The 21,122-nt window shown below is 37.7% G+C and overlaps 1 protein-coding gene across 6 annotated transcripts in view; it reads left to right on the top strand.

The window, feature by feature from the left end:
- Positions 1-21,122, top strand: part of TBC1d7 (TBC1 domain family member 7) — a 42,806-nt gene that overhangs the window by 4,239 nt on the left and 17,445 nt on the right. For 3 of the 6 annotated variants that reach the window (XM_071677861.1, XM_071677865.1, XM_071677863.1), the window contains exons 2-3: positions 180-272; positions 9,217-14,361. In XM_071677861.1, the coding sequence (XP_071533962.1) occupies positions 9,616-10,575 (960 nt within the window). In that variant the 5' untranslated portion in view covers positions 180-272; positions 9,217-9,615 and the 3' untranslated portion in view covers positions 10,576-14,361. Of the gene's footprint in view, positions 1-179; positions 273-9,216; positions 14,362-15,812; positions 16,225-21,122 lie in introns of those variants that run through there. The other 3 variants (XM_071677864.1, XM_071677862.1, XR_011714620.1) reach the window with 3 other exon arrangements.

The raw sequence follows: 21,122 nt of genomic DNA, 5'->3' as shown, positions 1-21,122 counted from the left end.
TTTATCTATATTGTTTGATATCTTAATTAACCAAACTTAACAATCACTATTTCAGATATACATCATGGAAGGCTTTTTGGTTGAATATGTATTCAGGGTTAAGGTTTTGTAGATTATTTATTAAACTTGTCATTAACATGTGTTGTTACATTTATTGTGAAATTATAACATTTCCACAGTTTAGCAAGGCAGAGAGTGAGCTGGCAACTTTGTCATGTAAAGTGGACCAAGAATATACTGCTCTGGCCGCTGCACAGAAAACTAATTCACAGGTTAGTCCACAATGTTTTCTTTTCAAATATTTATTGTTCAAGGAGGGAAACAGGTAGAATCATGTTCATCACTTCAGCTCATTCAGAGGTGCACATTGTCAAATGGTTCCCATTTTCTTCCATGAATTTTGCATTTTTCTCATTATACCTATTTCCTTCATTCATCAGAGCAGTAATATTTCTCCACAGCATTGCTTGCTATGCTGATCTACCCTCAGCCCTCCCATCTTCACATCTTCTGTCACACTTATTTTTATTTCCTAACTCATTTTCACCTTATTTATCAATCCCTTTATCTTACAAATGCTCATAACCCTTCTGTAAGAAGAATAGTCACCTTTTATTACTGTATTCACTGTTCAGTAGATTCATATGTCTTTAAGATATACTCATCTCCAAATTTTGTGAGAATAGTGTTCCTTAAGAATATCATGTTATTTGAATTCATGCCATCAGAACCCATTATAACATGGCTAAAGTTCCAGCAACCTCTCTTACTTCAACTTACCTAACCAATTGCTCCCCACGTGGTTAAAATGATAGCACCAACTTGACTTTTCAGTATAATGAATAACTTTTTTGCACTGTTGCTGTACTTTGCTACATATTCAGGACCTTTATTATGGTAATGATGAACTTTTCTAAAGTAAGAAGAAATTTTTATTGCTAAAGAAAAAGGTGGGAGGAGGCAGTACTTGTGTTAGGTGATTTATGTTTGAGGGGAGGGTGGATCCTTCTTTCATGTTTTACTGAGTGTCAGTATACATCAACAAAGCAGTTGATGATATCCCCTAACATTTTCTTTTTCTTTCATAATTGATCGCCATTTCTCATGTCAGCAAGGTAGTTGTCATGTGTTATGAACCAAAACCAGAGTTCCCTATCCACACCAGGCCCCACAGACCTTTCCATGGTTTACCCTGAATGCCTCACATGCCCTGGTTCAGTCCATTAATGGCACATCTATCCAGTATAACACATCATTCCTATTCACTCTGTCCTGTGCACACCTTTCACACTCCTGTATGTTAAGGCCTCAGTTGCTCAAAATCTTTATCCCTCTACCCTTCCATCTCCAGTTTGGTCTCCTTGTTCTCCTTGTTCTTTCCACTGGTGACGCATATATCCTCTTCATCAACCTTTCCTAACTTATTTCCTCCATATGCCGCATACTCTTTACTGCCCTCACAATCACACTCTTTTAATTACCACACATATCTCTTATACTTTCATTACTTACTAGATCAAACCACCTCACATAACAAATTTTCCTCAAACATTTCATTTCCAACTCATCCTCCCTCCTCCGCTCAACCTTATCTATAGCCCAAGCCTCGCATCCATATGATGTTGTTGGGACTACTGTTCCCTCAAACATACCCATTTTTGCCCCATTGGATAATATTCTTTCTATCCATGCATTTCTCCCAAACTTATCTTCACAAAAAAGATACTTGACACCACTTTCCACGACAATGACTGAAAGTGTTTTGCCAGCTTCAGAGCTAGCCACAAAAGCTCCTCCAGTAAAACCAGTTCTGCAATTGTTACACAGATTTCACAATATTTCACTGATTTTTTATAGTTCATTTTTTTCCGTTTTGCACTTGATAGATTACTCCTTTTATTTTAAGAGCATGTGCAGGACTAAAATTTAAGTGGCCTGCCAGATAGGCACACTAATTGATAGTACCAGGTAAGACTTAGATTTATTTATTCTATATTCTCCCATATTTTTCCAAATATGTATATGATTATTAATTCATACAATAAGTAAAGACCTAAGAATAGTTGTATAGAAAAACCATGAAAAATACAATATATTGTATAAGTTTTATCTATTGTAAGTTCAAGGCAGGTGGGGGGGTAGGGAAGGATCCCTTTTCCTCCATGAAAACTTTGAAGATAGCTGAAATGTACCAGAATAACACAGTGTGCATAGTCCAGATTGCCTGATTTGTGTTCATGTGAACTAGTAGAACAAGTTATGAAATACATACATACATGCAGGAGTATGAAAGGTGTGCATGTGATTGAGTGAATTAGAATGATGTGATATACTGGGGTTGACATGTTGTCAATGGACTGAACCAGTGGATGTGAAGTGTAAGCCATGGAGAGGTCTGTGGGGCTTGAATATGCATAAGGAGCTGTGATTTTGGTTCATCACACATGACAGCTAGAGAATGGATGTGAGCAGATGGGTCCTTTCTGTGTCTGTTACTGCTGTTACCTCGCTAATGCAGGAAATGGTGATCTTACTTGATCATCATTTCGTGTACATGTGTGTGTGTGTGCGCAGATAAGTCATAAAAGAACAAGTGATTCACGAATATGATATTAGCTGCTGGAAAATTAGAATACTATAAGATTTATGAAATTGCACCGTCTTTAAAGTACCTCAAGACCTTCATTGACAAATCTTTGTATTTTGTCAACTTGTATTTTGTCAGAAAGATATTTTCAACTCGTGCCAAGAAACCTTATAGTACTAAAAACCTATTTCCACCATAACACAACAACTTCCTAGAATTGCCCAAACTACATAAGATCCTAGCAGCATTACATTTAAGAATTGCAATATGGTGAGAAACATGCGAGTAAAAACAGCTGAAAATGGTGATGGCTGTGTTTACGAGATACAAATAAATATAAAGGAAATTCAAATAGTAACAGACTGTTGGGTCCTTTTGAGGCTGTTTATGATGGTGGAAGATATCAGAAACATGCATTTTAGTATGATAAAAGTTGAAGGCATACAGATAATTTGCAGAGAATAACCTGTAAATTGTCATTGTGATTATGGAGGCACAAATAACGTAAGTCTTGGATTTGAAGTGAAGTACTTATAAATTCTATTCTTGAATATATCTATAGTATAGCCTTCAACCACTTTTATTGGGAAATTGTTCAGTATGTTTCCATTCCTGTTGAAGAAAAGTACTTCACTTCAAATGAGGTAAAACATTTGCCCATGAGTTTCTATATATTATTATCAGTAAAAACAGACAAATCAAGTCTTAAGTAAATTGATAGATCTACATTATCAAAGCCTTTGATCATTTTGAATACTTGTATTAGATCACCTTTCGACCTTCTTTCTAGCAAAATAAATTAAAGTTATCTAATTTGCTCTGTTATGATTTGTTTCTCATTTCAGGAATCATCTTGGTAGCTTGACAACTCACTCCATTCTGTCTATGTCTTTTTTTATAGGTAGGATGAGCAATATTTTATTGATAGGATGAACACAAGATTTAAGATGTGAACAGTGAACTGTAAATATTAAGGATGATTTCCCAGATCTTAAATTTGAAGGCCCTGCCCATGAATCTGAGAATTTTATTCGCTCGTCACTGCTTCTGTCTGTTGCTTTCTTGGCTTCAGGTCACCAGAGATTATTGCGCCCAAGTCTTTTTCTTCATTTCCTTTCAACAGTGGTTATACTGTCATACTATAGCGTGACCTTTTCTTTTTTATTAGAATTTTTAGTCTTTTATGAGCCCAGTTCATCAGTTTGTCTATGTCAGTTTGAAGTTGTAAATGTTCAGGTTCATTTGTAGCTTTATTTCCCAGCTTTGTGTCATAAACAAATTTTGATATCTTTCAATGCAGCCCATTATCAGTGATTTATATGAGAAAGAGATCGAGTCCCAATACTGACCCTTTTGGTACTCAGCTTGTTATGTCTAACCATCCTGAGGCTTGACCTTTAACCACAACTCCTTGTTTACGGCCTGTCATCCAATTTCCTGTCTCCTGAAGTACAATGCTATCATTGCCATGTGACTTAATTTTTGCTAGTAACCTACAATGCTGAACCCTTTCAAAAGCTTTTGAAATTCTATGTAGATAATATTATTTGCTTTACTTTTGTCATAGATGTTGATGATATCATAAAAGAAATCAAGCAGATTTGTCAGGTGAGCAATTTTGTTGAAAAACAAGCTGAGAATTGTTTATGAAGTGGTGGTTCTGTAAATGGTTTACAGTTCTATCTCAAATGATGTTTTCACAAGTTTTCCAACTATAAACATTAAGCTAATAGGACGATAATTTCCGGGCATTGACTTATTGCCTTTTATGAATATTGGTATTACATTGACAAACTTCTATTGATCTGGAACATTTCCTGTAGCAAGTGACTTATTGAAAAGTTCAGTCAAGGGTTTAACTGTCTCATTTTTCACATCTTTCATTGTTCTCTGATAGAACGTGTCAGGGCCAACTGTTTTATTTATTTTATTCCTTTTATTGCTGGAAGTATATTGTAAGCTTTTACGTTAGTTGGTCGAAGAATGTTCTGTTCCCCTATCAGTGAAACTTAATTTGGGGCATGGGTTGTGATTTTGATCATAAATTCAGGTGTAGATAATACCAGGATTGCAATAATGTTAGAACTTGATGGAAAAGAACTGAATTTAAGAAAAAGCAGCATCAGTATAGTGTTCACATTGGGCAAGAATTCAGCAGTCTATCTATGATTATTTGAGACTTTGGCACCCTGTTAACTGGTACAACATTCAGAAACTGTATCTTGTCAATCACCTATATATAAGAATATCATAGAATCTTCCATATTAAATACAGCTTTTATACTAATCTCAGCATTTACAAATTAGATACTTTCAAAGGAATTTTCAGCATGTACAAGGTGCCTGAGGATTGGCAGAATGCGTGCATAGTGCCATTGTACAAAGGCAAAGGGGATAAGAGTGAGTGCTCAAATTACAGAGGTATAAGTTTGTTGAGTATTCCTGGTAAATTATATGGGAGGGTGTTGATTGAGAGGGTGAAGGCATGTACAGAGCATCAGATTGGGGAAGAGCAGTGTGGTTTCAGAAGTGGTAGAGGATGTGTGGATCAGGTGTTTGCTTTGAAGAATGTATGTGAGAAATACTTAGAAAAGCAAATGGATTTGTATGTAGCATTTATGGATCTGGAGAAGGCATATGATAGAGTTGATAGAGATGCTCTGTGGAAGGTATTAAGAATATATGGTGTGGGAGGCAAGTTGTTAGAAGCAGTGAAAAGTTTTTATCGAGGATGTAAGGCATGTGTACGTGTAGGAAGAGAGGAAAGTGATTGGTTCTCAGTGAATGTAGGTTTGCGGCAGGGGTGTGTGATGTCTCCATGGTTGTTTAATTTGTTTATGGATGGGGTTGTAAGGGAGGTAAATGCAAGAGTCCTGGAAAGAGGGGCAAGTATGAAGTCTGTTGGGGATGAGAGAGCTTGGGAAGTGAGTCAGTTGTTGTTCGCTGATGATACAGCGCTGGTGGCTGATTCATGTGAGAAACTGCAGAAGCTGGTGACTGAGTTTGGTAAAGTGTGTGGAAGAAGAAAGTTGAGAGTAAATGTGAATAAGAGCAAGGTTATTAGGTACAGTAGGGGTGAGGGTCAAGTCAATTGGGAGGTGAGTTTGAATGGAGAAAAACTGGAGGAAGTGAAGTGTTTTAGATATCTGGGAGTGGATCTGTCAGCGGATGGAACCATGGAAGCGGAAGTGGATCATAGGGTGGGGGAGGGGGCGAAAATTTTGGGAGCCTTGAAAAATGTGTGGAAGTCGAGAACACTATCTCGGAAAGCAAAAATGGGTATGTTTGAGGGAATAGTGGTTCCAACAATGTTGTATGGTTGCGAGGCGTGGGCTATGGATAGAGATGTGCGCAGGAGGATGGATGTGCTGGAAATGAGATGTTTGAGGACAATGTGTGGTGTGAGGTGGTTTGATCGAGTAAGTAACGTAAGGGTAAGAGAGATGTGTGGAAATAAAAAGAGCGTGGTTGAGAGAGCAGAAGAGGGTGTTTTGAAATGGTTTGGGCACATGGAGAGAATGAGTGAGGAGAGATTGACCAAGAGGATATATGTGTCGGAGGTGGAGGGAACGAGGAGAAGAGGGAGACCAAATTGGAGGTGGAAAGATGGAGTGAAAAAGATTTTGTGTGATCGGGGCCTGAACATGCAGGAGGGTGAAAGGAGGGCAAGAAATAGAGTGAATTGGAGTCATGTGGTATACAGGGGTTGACGTGCTGTCAGTGGATTGAAGCGAGGCATGTGAAGCGTCTGGGGTAAACCATGGAAAGCTGTGTAGGTATGTATATTTGCGTGTGTGGACGTGTGTATGTACATGTGTATGGGGGGGGGGGGGTTGGGCCATTTCTTTCGTCTGTTTCCTTGCGCTACCTCGCAAACGCGGGAGACAGCGACAAAGTATAAAAAAAAAAAAAAAAAAAAAAAAAAACAAGTTTGTGATCTGATCCATGACCTGACACTTGCCATTGATCATCCAACCCTTCCTTGTGGTCACTGTACACATAACATGGGTTTGGTCATCTGACCCTTCCTTTTTGATTGACCTGATCCCTGTCTCTAGTGAGCATATTTTTTAGTCTCTGGTGATTAAATTTCTATTTTGTTCTTCCCACTGACCCTTACCTGACAAGGTCATGTGCCTTACATGTCTTGTATATAGTATATTTTTTATTATACTCGATCGCTGTTTCTCACGTCAGCAAGGTAGTGCCAGGAAACAGACAAAGAAAGACCCGTTCACTCATATACACACATAAATGCATACACACGCATACATGTATATAAACATACGTATATAGAGCGAGAATAAATTATGTATATTTGTGTATATGTATATATCTGTATATGTATGTATACCTTGAAATATATAGGTATGTATATGTGCGTGTGTGGACATGTATGTATATACATGTGTATGTGGGCGGGTTGGGCCATTCTTTCGTCTATTTCTTTGCGCTACCTCGCTAACGCGGGATACAGCTACAAAGTATAATGAATAGATATTCATATACATATCAACATATGAACATAGACATACTTATAAATACACATTCATAGGCATATACATTTATTTATTTTTTGTTCTTGGTTGCTATTTCCCACATCAGCGAGGTAGTGCCAGGAAACAAACGAAGAATGGCCCATCCACTCATTTTTTATTTTTTTTTTTTTTTTTTCCAAAAGAAGGAACAGAGAACGAGGCCAGGTGAGGATATTCCCTCAGAGGCCCAGTCCTCTGTTCTTAACACTACCTTGCTAACGCGGGAAATGGCGAATAGTATGAAAGAAAGAAAGACATGAATGCCCATACATGCACATATACATACTTGTACATACACAAACATATACATATATACACATGTACATATTCGTACTTGCTGTCATCCATTCTGGCACTACCCCACCCCACAGGAAACAACATTGCTACCCCCTGTTTCAGCGAGGTAGTGCCAGGAAAACAGACAAAAAAAGCCACATTCATTCACACTCAGTCTCTAGCTGTCATGTGTAATGCACCAAAACCACAGCTCCCTTTCCACATCCAGGCCCCACAGACCTTTCCATGGTTTACCCCATGTTTCACATGCCCTGGTTCAGTCCATTGACAGCATATCGATCCCGGTATACCATGTCATTCCAGTTCACTCTATTCCTTGCACGCCTCTCACCCTCCTGTATATTTAGGCCCTGATCACTCAAAATCTTTTTCACTCCATCCTTCCACCTCCAATTTGGTATCCCGCTTTCCTTGTTCCCTCTACCTCTGACACATATATTCTCTTTGTCAATCTTTCCTCACCCATTCTCTCCATATCTTTAAACCAGTTCAACACAACCTCTTCTGCTCTCTCAACCACACTCTTTTTATTTCTACACATCTCTCTTACCCTTTCATTACTTACTTGATCAAACCACCTCACACCACATATTGTCCTCAAACATTTCATTTACAACACATCCACCCTCCTCTGTACAACCCTATCTATAGCCCATGCCTTGCAACCATATAAGATTGTTGGAACTACTATTCCTTCAAACATACCCATTTTTGCTCCTTGAGATAATGTTCTCCCCTTCCACACATTCTTCATCGCTTCCAGAACCTTTGCCCCCTCCCCCACCCTGTGACTCACTTCCAGTTCCATGGTTCCATTCGCTGCTAAGTCCACTCCCAGATATGTGAAATACTTCACTCCCCCAATTTTTCTCCATTCAAACTTACATCCCAATTTACTTGTCCCTCAACCATACTGAACCTAATAACCTTGCTTTTATTCACATTTACTCTCGACTTTCTTCTTTCACACACTTTTCCAAACTCAATCACCAGCTTCTGCAGTTTCTCACTCAAATCAAGTAACATACTGCATGCTCACCCCTCTCTCCAAAACTCTTTCATTTACCTCCCTAATTCCCCCATCCATAAACAAATTAGATAATCATGGTGATATCACACACCCCTGCTGCAGACCGACCTTCACTGGGAACCAGTCATTCTCCTCTCTTCCTACTTGTACACATGCCTTGCACCCCTGATGAGAACTTTTATACTTTTTTGTATTTTAATTTCATATAATGTAAACACTTAGCAGTTGAGTAAACTATATGTGAAAGTTGAAATACATGGAAATGTATGCTGGCAGTGTTAGGCTAAGATTTTGCATAAACCTCACTTGTTTAGGTTTAGAATGGTACATATAAGATGGAATTACTGCACTCAGTTATTGTAAACCTTATATAGATATGTTACCTTTTGTTTTATTTGGAAGCTTAACAGTCAGAAAAGAGAATTTATTTTTTTTAACAACATTCACATCGCAGCATCTTCATAACCTTCCAGTCATTATTAGATTATGCATTCCTTCAGAGATTACAGTTTACATTTTCCAGACCTTATGCTACTGATCATATATGCATGCAGAGGAATTCCATACAGTATTCATATCTCTTGGTGTATTAAGTAACTTTTACACTTTCATTTAGAAAGATGCTCTTAGAATTTTGGTGCATTGTGTAGAAATGATGCATTAACTGATATGTGGTTGCACCAGCTTGATTTGAGTGCATAAATGTTTTATGTGATATGGATTGTTGATACTCTACAAAGACTAGAATGATATTTTGGTTGCAGGTTCCCACTGAACTTGTACATAATGTTCAGAACCTCAGAGCAGAGATGAACCAAGTGTCAGAGGAAGTATTAGCATTCCAGAAACAGCAACAGGCAGTTATGTCAAGTATACAGGCCCAGTTGAGCACACTTTGCAGCCAGTTTGATGACCTCAGCAGCATTACAGGACAGGCTCCTTTTGTTGAAGAAAGTGAGAAAAATACATCTAAATCTGAATGAACAGATAAACTAATTTCTTTTCTTGTTTAGCATAGCTGTGTAAATGTAGCTACTATTTTGATATCCTTCATTCTTTGAGCCATTGAATGCAAAAACTGTATTAGTGATTATTTTTCTTAATTTCAAATTGACATTAATGTGTTGTAAATTTGTATCTGTTGTGTGATTTACAGTAACAAAATGAGTGATGAAAAGAATTTTCGCAGTCAATTTTATGAAAAGGTTGGATTACGAGAAGTTGAAGAGAAAAGGGCTGTGGAAGCATTGCTTAAAGAGAAACCATTGGATGAGAAAAAGTTTGCCAGTTTTTGTCAGCGATCAATTGTTCCGGCCGCATATCGAATCTTGGTCTGGAAGTTACTTCTGCACATAACTCCTCGTTATGCTGAGTCACAGGATTATGTAAGGCATCAGCAAACACTCATGTATGATGAATTGTGGCATACCTTGAAAAGTCTAGGACTTGTAAATCTTGTGGACAAAGGGACTGAATATTTGAATGATCATTATCATCCAATTATGGATGGAGTACAGATTGCTAATGAAAACAAAGCAGGGCTTGAGACTCCAGTTCCTGAGCATTATTTACTCATGTGGTTAATAAGTGAAGCAAAGCTTTTGCATAATCCAAGAGATCAGTTAAAATTGACAGAATGCCAGCAATTCCTAGCAGTTGTTAAGAAGATTTCAAGCTTCTTTGATAATCCTGTTGATATTTTTCAAGTTTGTTCATCCATCTGGTCTTTACTTTTAAAAAACCAACAAGCTATATCAGATGCACTACAGGAAGCCATTGGTATGTTACGTAAGGAAAACGACATTCTGCATCATCATCTCTTGAAATTAGGACTCTTCTCTAGTAATCTTTTAATGAACCTCTGTCTTAGTCTTTATTGTGACATTTTCCCTGAGACTGCTATAGAGAAGATACTTGACAAGGTAATTGCTGGTGCATTTAGGGTATTAGCTTTTGTTACAGTCTCCTTACTTTTGCAGCTGAGGCAACCTTTAGCATCTGTATCAACTGTAAGTGGTGTTAGAAGTGTTTTAAGTCAAATTCGAAAAGAGGAGGCTGAAATCCTTGTCACTTCAGCTTTAGATCAGTGGCTTAAAGTTGGTATAGTTAAAAGAGTACAATAAAAGAAACAAAAATTGAATGTTTTGTAACCCTTAAATGGCAGAATTAGCCTGAAATTCCATCATATGCACAATTAGAAGTTAATATTTTTTGTAAGTTGTTAGACTATAGCATGCAAAATATAAGAAAATTTATAACTACCGTGGTGTTGCCTGGTGGATGATGAGTGGATGGGAATAGAGGGTGTGGCTAAGACCCAATAACTTGAGCTAGAGGGGAGGACATGGTGATATGTTTCTTTCTTATTCTTGAACTTGCTGTCACACTGTACTCACAATATGCCTGACAGCTTGAGATAGAGGGAAGACATGGAATTTTTGTTTCTTTCTTACTCCTGGACTTGGTATCACACCCTACTTATTTTTTACACAAGTGCAGTGTTGGTGGTGAATAACATGAATGCAGAAATTTTTTGGTGCTGCACTAGGTTGAGTGGGAGAAGAGGATGTGGCTGATACATCTTGGGCAATCCATTTTTGCCTTGAAATAAGGATATGTAGGTCTTGTTTGTTTGTATCCCTTTCCACTCTTATTTCTTACATGGGTATGGCATTGTTGGTGACCAGTATGATTATATATCTATAGCAATATTACACAGCACACAACAAATGATATACTATAGTATGCAGTACTTTATGAATGATACTAATGATCCAAAAATGATTAGGAATGATTTAGCTCTTTACTGTCACCCCAGGAATACACTCATGAAAATTAGGTGCAATTGTTGAGTAAGCTGCTGCTCCACATGATTAGACAAAGGCCAAGCACAACAGTGGTTGATTTTAAGCTTACCTTCCTCCTTCCATCTTCCAAAACACTGTCTTCATCAGCTTATCATATTGGCCATCCAACAATGTATGTATTTTCTGTACATTCAGTGTTCATGTAACCTGAGAGGGTGAGAAATACCTACAACTGCATTCAAACAGCAACAGAAAACTGGTTCCTAATGAGGCTGTTTGTGGTAGTGGAAGAGAACAGAAAATCATTGTTTAAGGTGTTAGAGGAGAAAGACTAACAGATTTTTCAAAAAGGAAGACTTGTAAACTTAAGGTTAAGGATGTGCAAATAATGTTAGTTGTGGATTTGAAACAAAATGTTTATCAAGTCTATGCTTAAGCATATTTATTGTACCACTTTCAACTGCTCTAATTGTTGAATCATTCCATATGTTAACAGTGCTGTTGAAAAATGTATTTCTCTTCATTTAAGGTAAAACATTTGCTCATGAGTTTATATCCATTACTATGAGTGATATCAGACAGATTTATCCTTCAGTAGCATGAGATGGAGATTATTGAGACATTTGATGGTTTTGAATACTTTTGTTAAATCACTTCTTGACTCAATTTTCTAAGCTAATTGAGTTCTTTTATTTGGCTCTCATAGGATTTGTTTCTCAAGCTGGTAATCTGCCTTTGTACTCTCACCATTCTGTCTGTGTCTTTCCTTAAGTAGGGTGACACACCAGTTAGTTTTAAAGAACGAGAATGATATCATGAGACTTGTCTCCAAAAGCCTTAATTGTGAATCTCAGAATTTTTTTAGCCTTTTTTACCACTTTTGGGCTCTTGTTTACATGGCTTTAGGTCACCAGAGATAATCACACCCAAGTCCTTTTCCTCATTTACCTTTTGTAGTGCGACAGAATTCAATGATGCTTGCCTTTTTATTTTTACTTCTTTGTAAAGCTTTGCCCTCATCAGTATTAGAATTCATTTGCCTCCTTCCAACCCACTCCATTAGTTTGTATATGTCAATTTGTGAGCTGCAGAGTTGATTGTAGATTTATTTCACAACTTAGTACATATCCTAAAAGCAGCCCGTTATCTATATCATTATGTATGAGGAGACCTGCTCCCATGACTGATCCTTGTGGCACACCACTTGTTACATCTAACCATTCAGAGGCTTGACCATTTATCATTACACTTTGTTTACTGCAAGCCAGCCTGTTTCCTAACCATCGAAGTACAACCACATCTGCACCACGAGACAGCTTCTGATGTGGAACTTTATTGAATGTTTTTTTGAAAATCTAAATTGATGAAATCAGTTGCTTTCTTCGTACATGTTGATTATTTCTTAAAAGAAGTCACGAAGATTTGTCAAACTTGAGCAATTTCTTTGAAAATCATGCTGAGAATGGTTTATTGATTGGTGGTCCTCTAAGCGATTTACAATCTTATCCTGATCGATGGTTACCATTAGTATACCAGCCACAGACTTCAAGCTAATTGGACAATAATTTCTGGGCAGTGATTCATGATCTTTTTTTAATCTTGGTGTTACGTTGGCAAATTTCCATTCCTTTGAAACATTTCCTGTAGCAAATGATTTATTAAAAAGAGTAGCTAAGGGTTCAGTTATCTTATTTTTTGAAAAACTTCTTTCCGTGTCCTTGGTTAAGAATTATCTGGGCCTGCTGTTTTATTTACTCTTATTTCATGCAGTGCTGATAGCGTATCTTCATCGTTTATTTCAGTTATAAAGCATTTTCTCTTATTAACATTGGAGATGAATTTGGGACATTTGTAAATATAGATGCAGAAAAATCATGTAAAATTGTTGTCAGGGCTTTGTTGTCTTGAATCTAATTACCATTTTCTCTAATTATTGGCTCATTGGATTGGGTAATGACTCTTCTGCATTAACTATAAAACTCCTTAAGGTTTCTTTTGCTATTTTCAGCAATGTACGCTTCATACTGACTTTTGCTTTGACGTATAAGTCTCTTGGTTTTTATACACAGGTTAAGGAATTTACTTTGTATTGTTGTTTATCTGTATCTTTTAAGTTACTCGTGTGATACTTTTTAGGCAGCAAGCACCTCTTTATTTCATTGCTGCACAACTTCAGCTTTGTTTTGAACTAAGACCATCTTATACACTTTGGCACGTATAGTCCCTCCGCTACTTTGAAAGTATAATGGAATCGTTTCCTAGCTATGTCTATATGGTTTTCATTAACAAAATCATCCCAGGTTTGCCTCTCAAGAGCACTAAGAAGACTAGTGGAATTTGCACATCTAAAATGTGGCATATTTTCATGACTTTCATGTTGACTAACATTATATGCTATGTCGAAATGTACCTCAAAAGTGATTTGACTGTGATTTCCTACTTCAGTATTATGAATGAGATCCTCATTTGTATCTTGATCTAAATGCAATATGTTCTCATTGCAAGAAGGTATCTCAACTATTTGTGTTCAGGCACTACCCAGCAAAGTTAGCTGATACCCACAACTTGTACCACTGGTAAGGGATTCTCTCCCCTTAGATACTGGCATGTTAAAATCTCCCATTATGATCAAATCTTGTTCATTACAGATTTCTGCTAATTGATCATATATTCTTTAGTCTGCCTCTGCTATGTGTCAGGGGCTTATGAATTAATCCTACTGTTATTTTCTTTGGAAGTGTATCTTTAATTTCAACAAAAATGGGGTTGATTTTATCATCAGCTGCTACATTTTTTAGTATAGGATTAAGGTTAGATTTAACAAAGACATCTCTGCCTTCTTGATTTTACCTATCAGTGTTAAACAAGAGTTTCACCAGAAGTCACTTATTTGGTGAGGTAGTCTTTACTTTTGATATCTAACCAGGATTCCAAGATGCCAATCATATCATAATTTTCTTCCAGAGCAATTGTTTATAACTTCAATTATATGTTACAAAATATTCTGATATATGAGAGACTTTTTGTCATCAGCATGTATAAATGTAACAGTGGGAGTGATGCTCTGAGCATTAGTGTTCAATAAAGAGATTTCCTTCTGCAGCTTGTGAGCACCTTTGAAATCAGTTTCCTAGGTCTGGTTATTGGTATGTGCATTCATAGCCCAGTAAGTGTGTGTGTGTTTATGTGTGTAGAGCATTGGGAAAGAGACCCCAAATTGACTTATCCTGACCAAGCCCCCACCTGTCTTTTTCCTTGCCCCCACTTAGGAATTTCCCTGCATTTATCCTAGTTTTCCTTTGCTCCAACCTGCCTCGATCCCAATAGACAGCAACTGACAGATTTCACAGTATTCCCCTGCCTCTTCCCAAACCCAGACTACCTATGATATGGCCCTTACCTGGGAACTCTCCACTACCTGCACTCTTCTATTCTCCTCTTTCTGAACCTGCCAAACATGTTCCTTAAACTCCGGGGCCCACCTACCCCCTGCTTCGTCATGTTCCTTAACTTCAATCCCTCTCTTGCTGTTCCCATCTAAGTACCTAGCTAATCTATGTTTATTGAAAAAAGAACCTAATTTTCTCATTTAACACTCTGCCTAGGCAGGCTTTCCCTGGTCTATTCAAATGGAGACTGTCCTTGGCATACAAGCTTTTATTATAGATAAAATTTCCCATAAATCTATGTAAAAGACTCTCTCCTACTCCCTCTAGAGAGCTTCAACTCTGCTGTTAATTCCCAGAATTCGTGTGAGAGTACATAAGTTGACATCAAAGCTAGGATGCAGTTGCGATACAACTAATCTCCTGTGGCTATGTTTAAACATAAGTGTAAGACCCCTATGTTTTGCTAACATTTCTGCCACTAGCTATATGGCTAGTACCTATCTTGACTACTAATGTTATCTCTTCATGAGTGGTTGAGACTGTCATCAAACATTTCCAGAATATCCTCCAGTGTACAACCAGGAAAGCACTATTTTTTTCTACTTTTTCCTTTGATACGGAACTCTTAGTCCTTTTCCTTAACAAGGGAGTCTCTAGCCAGAATGATATTAAGATCTACCTGTACTTCATCTTGTTTTACAGTAAACTTATTATGAGTTGGAGTCTCCCTGGCAGGAGTTTCTAAAATCCTGCAAGTCATTTAAAGAGGTTGTTAGGTGGAGCTATCGTCCGACTTCATCTTCATGGTCGCAACCATTGTTTCAAGATTATTTACCTTACTTGTAACTAAGGATTCCCTCTGATCTGTTTCAGTAGACTTTGCTATAAAACCTGCCTCTCCTTCCCAGGGCTTCATCCTGTTATCGAATTTCCCTATTTCCTGTATTCTTTTTCACGTCAAGACTAATGAGAGGGTAAGCTATAGCATGAATTCTTTAAATCAACAAGTAGTAAATAATGGTAAAGACAGTGTTGAAATAATCTCTGATGACTTAGAGCTAAGTAAACAGTATGGGGAAGCAGTAAAAAGGTCAGTCAAAATTCTAGGTTTTGTTTGTAGGGCATTTGACTTCAAGTCTAAGAAACTAATCCATGCTGTTTCAGATTCACTGGTCATACCCATCTTGAATACGGTGTTCAGTTTTGGTCATTGTGCTTTAAAAAAGATATAGACGACTGAGAGAATAAAGTGGAGAGCTACAGAGGTAATTCTCTCTCAGATAGAGAAACAAATCCTATAAAAGCCAGCAAGAAGACAAAGTTTTCAGCTTAGAAACAAGTAGGTAAAGAGGATGTGATACAGGTATTCAAAATTAGCAAAGGTTTTTACAGTCTTGATCGAAGCATTCTTTTAACCTTTAAACTGCAACATACATCATTTGTCTGTGCACAAACAATTGTGATATATCACCTGAGAAGACTTCTATGCTGATTTTGAATTGTATGCCTACTATAGCACTCATAACTTCAAAACTTTACCATTGCAAAATAAAAGTAGATAAAAGTATGATTTTCTTAATTTACATACTTATCTTTAATTTCATGAGTATTATTTTTTTTTATAAGTATTTTTAAATGATAAATGTAGCATTTTTAAACTTCATCACTCCACCATGACAAAACAAAAATGGATAAAGGATTTATTTTTTTTATCTTTGTTTTCTGTTATTTTATAAAAAAGAAATTCACAAGCAGTGTTAGCAAGGTTTTCTGGTGGCTGCAGTCTAAGAGTTAAGGCTAAATTTCTTTTATTTCACTCTTACTAATGGATACAGACTTGTAGGTAAACATCAACACTGTGCATTGAATGAAGCAAAGTTCTTCTTCTCTAACAGGACTATTGATGTTTGGAATGATTTGCCTGTAAGAGTTGACTTGATAAATACATCACTTAACTCTGTGACTGACATTGTGTGTGTCACTGTTGTTTCATTTTGAGTTTACTTTTATTTCTGCATAAGTCATCTGTTCACTTTTCTACATTTACCACACTTAATATCTGTGTTTCTGATCTTTCATGATTACAGATACTTTGAAAAGGACCTGCTAGTCAGTTGCTGTGTTTATTTCTTTGTACACCTTTTCATCCCCTGCTGATAATAGTCTCGCTGAAGGTGACTTTCATTTGTAGTTTTTCCTCTTGCATAAGCGCCCTAGGAACACTAGAACTTATTACATAGAAAAATATATATGATTGATGAAAATTTGTTTGGAGTAAAGAGAAATGATGGTGAAAGCCTTGCATAAGATGAAATATGGCAAGGCGGCTAGAGTGGATGGTATTGCAGTTGAATTTCTTAAGTGGGTGACTGTGCTGTTAATTGGCATGATAGTATTTTCAATGTATGTAAGGTATGTGGTGAGGTGCCTGAGGATTGGCATAATGGATTTATAGTGCCATTGTATAAAGGCATGAGTGACAAAGATGAGTGTTCAAACCACTGAAGTATAAGTTTGTTGAGTACACCTGATAAGCTGTATGGGAGAGTAGTGATTGAGAGGATGAAGGCATGTACAGAGCATGAGAGTGGGAAGGAAGATTTGTTTCTAGTGGTAGAGGAAGTGTGGATCAGATGTTTGTTTTAAAGAATGAGTATGAGAAGTATTTAACAAAGAAAAAAAGTATTTGTATGTGACACTTACGGATCTGGAAAAACTATACAGTAGGGTTGATAGAGATGCCTTGTGGAAGTTGTTCAGAATATTTGGTGAGGGAGGAAAGCTGTTAGAAGTAGAGAAGTTTTTATGAATGGTGTAAGGCATGTGTGCTAGTAGGAAGAGAGAAGAGTGAATGGTTCCAAATAAAAGTTGGTCTGCAGCAGGGGTGTGTGATGTCAATATGCAGGTGTCTTGGAGAGAGAGGTGAGTATATGTTTGTCTGTCCATCAACATATTTGTCACACTATCAGAGCTGCATGAAATTAAAAGTCCATGTTATCCCTACGGAGATGAGGTTGGGACACACATAAAAACACTAGAAGACTTGTGTGTGTGTCTTTTAACCTCCATGTGGCCAAGGTAGCCGGACACCCTGCCAAGGGTTCCAAGCCAACCCATGGTATATGTACATACATATACATATCAACATACATATACATGCACAGACATATACATATATACACATGTACATATTCAAACTTGCTTTCCTTTATCCATTCCCAGCACCACCCTGCCCCACAGGAAACATCCCTAATCCCAGTGTCAGTGAGGTAGCACCAGAAAAACAGACAAAAAAGGCCATATTGGTTCACACTCAGTCTCTAGCTGTCATGTGTAATGCATCAAAACCACAGCTCCATATCAACATTCATACACACACCCACACACACGCACTCATACATATTTTCTATACATGATTGCTGTTTTCCACGTCAGCGAGGTAGCACCAGGAAATAGACAAAGAATGGCCCATCCACTCATATACACGTATATATACATAAACGCCCATATACGCACATATACATACACATATACAGACATATACATATTCATACTTGATTGCCTTCATCCATTCCTGTTGCTACCCTGACTCACAGGAAACAGCATTGCAACCCCCTGCTTCAGCAAGGTAGCACCAGGAAAACAGACTAAAAAGGCCATATTCATTCACTTTCAGGCTCTATCTGTCGTGTGGATATGCACCAAAACCACAGATCCCTCTCCACATCCAAGCCCCATTGACCTTTCCATGGTTTACCCCAGATGTTTCACATGCCCTGGTTCCATCCATTGACATCATGTCGACCCCAGTATACCACATCTTTCCAGTTCACTCTATTCCTTGCATGCCTCTCACCCTCCTGTGTGTTCAGGCCCCAATCGTTCAAAATCTTTTTCACTCCATCCTTCTAACCTCCAATTTGGTCTCCTGCTTCGCATCACACCACTTATTGTCCTCAAACATTTAAGTTCCAACACATCCACCCTTGTCCACACAACCTTATGTATAGCCCATGCCTCTTAACCATATAACATTGTTGGAACTACTATTCCTTCAAACGCACCCATTTTTGCTCTCTGAGATAACGTTCTCTCCTTCCACACATTCTTCATCGCTCCCAGAACCTTTGCCCCCTCCCCCACCCTGTGACCCACTTTCCCTTCCATGGTTCCATCCTCTGCTAAGTCCACTCCCAGATATGTAAAACCACTTCCTCCAATGTTTCTCCATTCAAACTTACATTCCAATTTACTTGTCCCTCATACCTACTGAACCTGATAACTTTGCTCTTATTCACATTTACTCTCAACTTTTTCCTCTCACACACTTTTCTAAACTTAGTCACCAACTTCTGCAGTTTCTCACTCATATCAGCCACTAGAGCTGTATCGTCGGCAAACAACAACTGACTCACTTCCCAGGCCTTCTCATCCCCAACAGACTGCATACTAACCCCTCTCTCCAAAATTCTTGCATTTACCTCTCTAATCACCCCATCCATAAACAAATAACCAACCATGGGGACATCACATACCCCTGCCGCAGACCGACATTCACTGGGAACCAGTCACTCTCCTTTCTTCCTACTCATACACATGCCTTACATCCTTGGTAAAAACTTTTCATTGCTTATAGCAACTTACCTCACACACCATATATACTCTTAAGACCTTTTACAAAGCATCTCTATCAAACCTATCATATGCCTTGCTCAGATCCATAAATGCTTCATACAAATCCATCTGTTTTTCTAAGTATTTCTCACACACATTCAGGAAAGCAAACATCTGATCCACACATCCTATACCACTTGTGAAACCAAACTGCTCTTCACCAATCTCATGCTCTGCACATGCATTCACCCTTCAATCAATACCCATCCTGTAATTTCCCGGGAATACCGAACAAACTTATGCCTCTAGTTTGAAAAAAATTTTGAGCGATTGGGGCCTGAATTATTACAGAAGGGTGAGAGATGTGCTAAGAACAACATGAATTTGAACGATGTGATATAACGGTGTTGACGTGCTGTCAGTGGACTGAACCAGGACATGTGAGGCGTCTGGGGCAAACCATGGAAAGGTCTGTGGAGCCTGGATGTGAATAGGTAGCTGTGGCTTCGGTGCATTACATATGACAAATACAGACTGAGTGTGAACGAATGTATCCTTTGTTGTCTTTTCCTAGCGCTACCTCGCGCGCGCCCGGGGGGAGGGGGTGTTGTTTCATGTGTGGCGGGGTGGCGACGGGAACGGATGAAGGCAAGTATGAATATGTACATGTGTAGATATGTCTATGTCTCTCTATGTATATGCATATATATGTTGAAATATATAGGTATGTATATGTACGTGTGTGGGCGGTCATGTATGTGTATGTGGGTGGGTTGGGCCATTCTTTTGTCTGTGTCTTTGCGCTACCTCGCTAACGCAGGAGACACGCAGGGAATACGTGGGAAGTATTCTTTCTCAGCTATTCCCGAGGATAGTATACACACACACACACACACACACACACACACACACACACATATATATATATATATATATATATGTATATATATATATATATATATATATATATATATATATGTATATATATATATATATATATATATATATATATATATATATATATATATATATATATTTAAGGGCGACCATAGGGTAGCGGTACCGCTCCCGCCTCGCCTGTTGCGCAGGGGTCCCGGGTTCGATCCTGGCTGTTGGAGGTTTGTATGTTATATATATATATATATATATATATATATATATATATATATATATATATATATTTCCACAATGATAGTGACTTGAGGAAAATATGTCGTTATGCTTCACTAAACCGCAAATATTCGATTAATACGAACCGAATAAATGACGCAATCTTCAAATTTAATTATCAGTTACAGGCCTTAATGACTCCCGCCCAACAACAGCAATATAACAACCCTTTTCATATTCTGCGTGGAAAATGGCCCTTATACTGAAGTTTTCAAATAAATCTATTGCCCTTCGAAAAATACCGTAAAATGTAGGGTATTGCTTAGCCGAAATTTTTTTCTCAAACCTGTAATGTACCATGCTGATACGCCTTTATACGTAATTTACTTTTTTTTTTTTTTTTTTTTTTGCTTTGTCGCCGTCTCCCGCATTTGCGAGGTAGCGTAATATACGTAATATACACATGGAAAATATCTAGTTATGCTTCCATTAACCGTAAATATGGAAAAAAAATAATATATATATATATATATATATATATATATATATATATATATATATATATAGATATATATCATTATCATTATACATGATCGCTATTTCCCCCGTCAGTGAAGTAGCGCCAGAAAACAGACGAAGAATGGCCTATTCACTCACATATATTTATACAAAAACGCCCATATATGCATACACACACACACACACACACACACACACACACAGGCATTTACGTATATACACATGCACATA

Source organism: Panulirus ornatus, chromosome 26 (genome assembly GCF_036320965.1).
Source record: "Panulirus ornatus isolate Po-2019 chromosome 26, ASM3632096v1, whole genome shotgun sequence".
Taxonomy (NCBI): domain Eukaryota; kingdom Metazoa; phylum Arthropoda; class Malacostraca; order Decapoda; family Palinuridae; genus Panulirus; species Panulirus ornatus.
The sequence above is the reverse complement of the archived record's forward strand: the minus strand, read 5'-3'. Positions and strand labels throughout refer to the sequence as shown.